Source organism: Branchiostoma belcheri, unplaced genomic scaffold (assembly GCF_001625305.1).
Source record: "Branchiostoma belcheri isolate BF01 breed outbred unplaced genomic scaffold, Haploidv18h27 scaffold57, whole genome shotgun sequence".
Lineage (NCBI taxonomy): Eukaryota > Metazoa > Chordata > Leptocardii > Amphioxiformes > Branchiostomatidae > Branchiostoma > Branchiostoma belcheri.
Window position 1 is genome coordinate 687,212 of NW_017804209.1, and position 7,236 is coordinate 694,447.

General features: G+C 46.0%; 1 protein-coding gene across 1 annotated transcript in view; it reads left to right on the forward strand.

The window, feature by feature from the left end:
* Positions 1 to 989: 989 nt before the first annotated feature.
* LOC109481698 (lysoplasmalogenase-like protein TMEM86A) overlaps positions 990 to 7,236 on the forward strand; it is a 7,798-nt gene continuing 1,551 nt past the window's right edge. Inside the window, 4 exon segments of the mRNA XM_019784284.1 lie at positions 990 to 1,302; positions 5,594 to 5,869; positions 6,408 to 6,557; positions 6,559 to 6,615. Coding sequence (XP_019639843.1) covers positions 1,282 to 1,302; positions 5,594 to 5,869; positions 6,408 to 6,557; positions 6,559 to 6,615 — 504 coding nt within the window. The 5' untranslated portion in view covers positions 990 to 1,281.

Below are 7,236 nucleotides of genomic sequence, written 5' to 3' on the forward strand. Positions count from 1 at the left end.
CAAACCCCCAGTTCTATAAGCCTGCTACGGAGGCTAATCAGAAAACAGCCGAAGACCACCAAACCCCCAGTTCTATAAGCCTGCTACGGAGGCTAATCAGAAAACAGCCGAAGACCACCAAACCCCCAGTTCTATAAGCCTGTGCTACGGAGGCTAATCAGAAAACAGCCGAAGACCACCAAACCCCCAGTTCTATAAGCCTGTTACGGAGGCTAATCAGAAAACAGCCGAAGACCACCAAACCCCCAGTTCTATAAGCCTGCTACGGAGGCTATGAAGGATATTACTACAGGCTTCTTTAATTTCCCAAGCGGCTGTTTTTAATGATAATCACTCGATGTAGGTCTCTGTACATGACTGCGTGTTTGGAGAGTAAATCAGGTCAAATAAAGCAATATTACCGCAAATAAATGAATTATATAGCCGACCAAGCTTGAGCAGGGTCAGCTAGTCAAACATTTTCTAACTGCCCGCCATCTATTGAAGGATGAGAGTAAGAAATGTACAACAACTGTGTTAGAAACCCGGGACTGCTAAAGCAACTACAGCTAGCGCTACCGTTCCCCAAGATTGCGTTTATATATGATAGAAGCCATGAAGAAAGTAGACTCTACCAGACTAACTACGATGGCTATATATAGGAGAATAATTGCCAGGATTGGCCGCCTTGTAGGTTTGACTGGCCGCGCAGTTACTACCTTCCCGCGGCCGGACTCCCCTGACCAATTTTACTCTCCTTTTTGCCGAATTCTACCATCCGTATTCCCGTAGAAAGGCCTGGTGGAGGCCACTAAGAAAGCACGTCTTCTCAGAATCGCGGCCATTTCGGCTGCCACGATGTAAACAAAGTCACGTGGAAGTGCTCGCGCCCCATTGGCTGACCCCTATGACGCAACAAACCTCCGCCACCAATCACATCGCCGCATTCGGCAACGCCTGCGGGGGCCGACCAATCAGCGCGCGCCTGAAGGCTGAGTGATTTCTATGACGCAATAGTTCGGCTGAAAGAGAATACGTCGCCAGAAATATAGGATATCGTTGTTTTTCGCCAGCGTAAAATCGTAGCCAGCTTGGATTTCATCACGCAAGCACCTTGTGACGGCCTAATCTAGTCATCAGCCGAGATTCGCCACAAGTTAAGGGTATTTCTGAGCGGTATTTTGCCACATTGTGCGGTATTTTGACACATTTTCGTGGAAAGCAACGCTCTCTTTGTGTTCCGGATTTGGCGAAGACTGCGTCTCTCTCTTCTTGAACAAAAACATCAGCGGAAAAGGAGACATGGACAAGCAAATCGCTGTGGTAAGAGGGATGTTCCTTTTCTGTTTTTGTATGGAATAATATAACGAGATCTTTAATATGTCGAACTATAAACGTTTATATATAAAAGCTAGCCTCCACCAGGCCTTTCTACGGAAATACGGATCGTAGAATTCACGGCAAAAAAGAGAGTAACGTTAAAATTGGCCAAGGGAGTCCGGCGCGAGGAGGTTGTTTCTTTATTCCCTCGCGCTATATATATATATTAGCGTAGTTAGTCTGGTAGAGACTATACAAAATCACTGTTTGATTAATGTATCAGTATTAAAGACGGTCGTTCTTTGTTTTGTTGCATGTGGCGACAAGGAAGATTTCTGTTGGTGATGAAAACCAAGGAGAGTGTTCAATGTTTTGTAAGCCTCTGGCAGTGTGATGTATGTGTGTGTGTTATGAAAATGAACCATTTTGGCATTTTGCCCTTTTTAAAGAGCGAGGGGGGGGGCATCAATGTACTAAAATAATGCCTTCTGTGTGTCGGCCCTACTGTAATAACAGTATGTTTTAGATTTTCAATGATGTTTTCATCTTTCTCGCATATTGTGTTTACCAAGCTTCGCTCTAAGCTGTTAATTTTTCTAGATCGATGGAGCATCCTGTTTATGTCTTCCATCTCTGTTTGCGAAAATTGAACTCAGGTCATCTTTAGTGTTTGTCAACCTCTTGTATTATAGTCGGTCGATAACTGGTTGTTTTCTATTGACTCCTCTTTTTCTACTCTCCAAGCAGAGGTTGTGGGGGAATGATCGTTAGCTTTTTATATATGGCCGTCGGTGGCCGGTGACCTTCTCAGGCTAATGGATACTGCCTGGCCAATTTGATACTGTCTTTTTACCACCAAAAGGGATCTGCTTGGAGATTATCTTTTTTCGGCCTCATGGGTTTCGTGCTTTTATTGTGTACTCTCCAAGCAGAGGTTNTGGGGGAATTATCGTTAGCTTTTCCATATATGGCCCTTTTTTATTGCTCGCTACCCCACCAACCTTGGGTCTCGCATGGACCCTCTCTGGCCAATTTGATACTCTGTTTTTGCCTCCCTAGGATCTGCTTGGAGATTAGTTTTTGTGTTGATGTTTTCATATATGGCCCTTTTTTGAGACCCTAGGATCTGCTTGGAGATTATTTTCTTTGTTGATGTTCCCCTTGTATGCACGGCTGGCCCCATAGCATGACCCTCTCTCGTGGTCTATTATGTGCTGTGTGCAGGCCCCTGACCTTGGAGCACTAGTGTTTTACTCACGTTGCGTATCACATGATGTTGTTGTGATCGCTGTGAAGAAAACCGTACGCCGTGAATGGTAGCCTCCATAGCATGCCAAAACTGGGGGTTTGGGGGGTCTTTGGGAGCTTTTATGTGCTATTTTCTGATTGTATATAGACAACATAGCCGGCCTGGTTGAAATACCCACGTTTTTTTAGAACTGGGCTAATCAGAAAACAGCCAAAGACCACCAAACCCTAGCCTCCATAGCATGCCAAAAAGCGGGGGTTTGGGGGGTCTTCAGGGTCTTTGGGATCTTTTATATGTGTATTTTCTGATTGCATATAGACAACATAGCCGGCCTGGTTGAATTACCCCCGAACTGGACTAGTCAGAAAGCAGCCGAAGACCACCAAACCCCCAGTTCTATAAGCCTGCTTGTATCACTTGAATGGCAAGTATCACTATCAGCTTGCTTAGCACGTCTACGTGACACACTAGAAACGTACCGACGGGGTTGGACGTTGAACCCTTTCAGGCTTTCTCGCAAAAGCAAACAAAGACTGGCGGCTGACAAAGAGAGTAGGCGAGAGTGGATTTTAGCCTCCTTGAATGGCATGGTCTACGGCCGTGTTGTTTTTCCGATGGCATATCAGTACATGTAGTTCTCAGTACATATATATATTTCCAAGGATGCGGGTTAAAGAACCGAAAACCTGGTACTATATGATATCGGCAAGAAACACGTTATAAAACCCAAAAGGTCCTATAATCATAGAGCCACTATTAAACTTTTAATTTAAAGGAGTAGGCTACTGTGGGCTATAGAAAGGAATCAGAACAGCCCAGAAAAAAAAAGATGCATCTATAACGTTATGTTTTCGTTCGGACTCAGTGACTGGTAACTACAGGGGCCAGACCGTTTCTGTTCATGAAAAAATGAAAACTGTCCCCTTGAACATTAACCTAATTCTCTACATGGGATCGCGTAACCATGGAGATTGAGATTTGTTACCATGGCAACAGCGAATGGATCACTAAGGCTAAGGATTGATCCGATTTTGAGAGGCAGAGTTTATAGCTAGCCTCTACCAGGCTTCGGCAGGCGGCTGGAAAGAGTAGAGAAATCGGCCAAATAGAGAGATAACATGCCGGGGGAGTTGGTCCACTAGAGGAATGTAGTATATACTCTCTGGCCGGCTATCAAACTCCCATGTATATATAGCATTCCCTTTAAAATTTTGGCCAATTTCTACTCTTTTTTCAGCGATCCTCGGTGCCTGGTAGATTAGCTAGAGAGACTAGAGTTTAGCCAAAGCGCTAGCCTGGCGTATCTTTTTCTGATCAAAATCGTCAATACTTAGTTTTATTTATTTATTTCAAATGCAAACACAGACTTACAGGCAGCAAAGACTGATAAATAAACGTAAGACGGTATGTCTACATAAAGGATAACAAGTACGTTACATATATACACAGCTACACCATACGGGACATCAGATATATATGTATAAAAATACAAGTAGTCAGTAGAAAGCTTTATACTAGAAAACTGAATTTTTAGATAGAAATCTGCGGGTCAGTACCCCGGATGTTGTGGTGGGATCTCCCCTCGTGACGCTGAGTCGTCAGCTGACTAGCTATGACGTCACAGCCGGCTATAAATAACCCGCGCCGCGATCACCCAGGCGGGAAGATGGATGTGTTATTCATGGACACGCGGCATACATGTAGCTGCGGAGGGCTTTTATGTCGCCGTTTTTGGCGGGCTGATTATGCACATATTCCAAGCACCGGGTGGGATACTTTACAGAACAGAAGGACAGCCAGTAGATTAATTATCTTACATAAAGCCAGACAAAATAAAATTGCCTTACCGGTTGCAACTCAGCTTTCGTCCGCACCGCGTAAATCGCGGCACGCAAACCCGAGTTCCTACAAGACTCTAGCATTCCACAAGGATTGCTATAGGTACTCGTATTTCCCAAGGACTGTTAGAGACTGGAACGAGCTTCCACAAGCCCTACCAGAACTACCAGTTTATTAAGGAAGCTGTTCTTCTACACTTGAGGAGTATTTTGAGCGCTGCGCACTGCGCACTAGATTTCACTGGTTTTCTATCATAGATACGGAAACAAAAGGCTTATTCCTTTTCCATATACTTTTGGAATCAAGGCCTATCCATCAAAGCCGGCCCAGCATATAACATGTAGCTACGCGCGACGGGCATTTTGATATCGATGTCGGTGCCTTTCTTCTAGACCACGCACGTGGCACGCAAACTCTCGTTACGTATCATTCTCTGCCTTGCCGTTACAGACGGTAATAACCACCTGTTATCGCCCTTTCACGTTCCCTACTTTTAAATAGTTCCTAATTTTTCCGAGTCTTGCCTTCTAGGTTCTTTACTGTACTAATTAGCCTGGATGCCGAGAGAACGTACTAAAGCTACATAGCATGAGACTGTGCTAAGCAACTGTTCTTGTTCTTCGCAGCTAAAGAGCGTGGGCCCGAAGTTGGTGTCGTTCTTCAAGACCACGTGTATCTCCTTATTGTTCCCTGACTTGCCCTTAAGTTTCTCTAAGATGTAGTAACCGACTTACCTTTTTTCGTCCTTCCAGCTTAAGAGCGTCAGCTAGCCCGAGTTGGTTCCGTTCTCCACGTCTACATGTACGGTTGCTTATTGTTTCCTGACTTGAACCTACTTACCTGTTTTCTTTCCAGTTAAAGAGCGTTGGGCCGAAGTTTGTTCCGTTCTTCAAGACCACGTGTATCTACTACATCCTGTGGCTAGACGCCGACAAACCGACCCTGTTCTCAGCTCTGATAAAGTGTCTGCCCGTCCTGTCTCTGTGGGTGTTCGTCTGTAACTGTCGTTCCGGACCCAAGTTGTTCCCTTTCTTACCCTTTAGGTTATTTAAGACCCAATAATAACCAACTGTTCTCGCCCTTCTTGTTAGAATAGAAAGCGTCGACGTCCCGTTCTTCTCTACTCTATTCCCTTATTGTTCTATGCCTTGCCCTCTGGTTTCAAGGGTATGAGACTGTGCTAACCAACTGTTCTCGTCCTTCCAGCTTAAGAGCGTTGGCCCGAAGCTGGTCCCGTTCTTCAAGACCACGTGTATCTACTACATCCTGTGGCTGGACGCCGACAAACCGACCCTGTTCTCTGCGCTTATAAAATGTCTCCCGGTTCTGTCCCTGTGTGTGTTCGTGCTGCTGCACGGCATGAGTCTGTCCGACATGCACACGTACGCGAGACGGATCCTCGGGGGGCTGGTGTTCTCAGCGCTGGGAGACGCCTTCCTCATCTGGCAGCACATCGACGGGATCTACTTCATCTATGGCATGGTGGGTGTCGCCTTCCTCTCTGTCTAGACGCTCTCTCTCTCTCTCTCTCCCTCACTCCCTCTCACACACACACACACACACACACACACACACACACACACACACACACACACACTCTCTCTCTCTCACTCTCTCTGTCTGTCTCTCGCTCTCTCTGTCTCTCTCTCAGTCTCTCAGTCTCTCTCTCTCTCACTGTCCTCTCTCTCTCTCTCTGTCTCTCTGTCTCTCTCTCTGTCTCTCTCTGTCGCTCTGTCTGTTTCTCTCCCGCTCTCTCTCTCTCACTGTCCTCTCGTCTCTCTCTCTCTCTCTGTGTCTCTCTCTCTGTCCTCTCTTTGTCCTCTCTGTCTGTCTCTCTCTCTTCCAGTCGCTCTCTCTGTGTCCTCTGTCTCTGTCTCTCTCTCTGTCTCTCTCACTCCCTCTGTCTTGCTCTCTCTATCCCCTCTCTAATTTTTTTCATGGGATCAGTCGGATATAAACTGGATACACGTATTCTCTGTGACCAAAGCCTAAGAGCCGTACGTTTTTCTTCATTTGATAGGTGATGTTCGCGATCGCCCACGTCCTCTACATCGTGTCGTTCGGGTTCTCGCCGCTACGTCTCCCTGTCGGCGCGGCGTTACTCGCAGTGGCTGCCGGCATGTACGCCCTGCTGTACCCGGGCCTGCACGGCGTCTACTCGGTCCTGGTAGGGAGTGTACATCCTGCTGCTCTGGCTCATGCTGTGGAGAGGGATGGCCAGGCTACAGGTACGGACGAAGTCCGCATTTTTATCGTCAAGATCTAATTACGAAACGTCTAGTCAGGTTGGCCATCCTACCTCGAGTTCGAATCCCGGCTGTTGTCGCTTACCCAACATGTATGCTACTGCAAAGGGTCGCAGTCCCGAGGACGTGCCATTAAAGCTGTCGTCCACTGTTTGAGCCTAGTAAATACTGTCTTCTCTGTCACGGCCAGTGGAAGAGTAGCTCTTTATTAGTAAAGCTGGTTTGACATCACTTTCACGATAACTTTTTAATGTGACCACAAATGAACGAGTAGCTCCTCTGTTCACTGTGTCCCTACCTGTGAACCTTGACCAAGTTGCGTGAGCGTCCTTACAGTCTATCAATAGAATTTTGAGATGTAGTCTGTATAGATGTTTTGTTCTTGACCTAGAAATTAAGTCTCTGTACTTTTGTTACCTCACTAAAGCTTCTTCGCCATTTAACCATCCCTACAGGTGTTCAGTAACGATCTATAGCCCAAACTCTGTTCTCTTATAATTTACTATAAAGTTAAAATTTTCAGGTTTATTTTGCATCACTGCTTTGTAGTTGACCTTACGATAGTCGCTGTACATATACTTTTTGTTGGTGAGTCACTAAAGC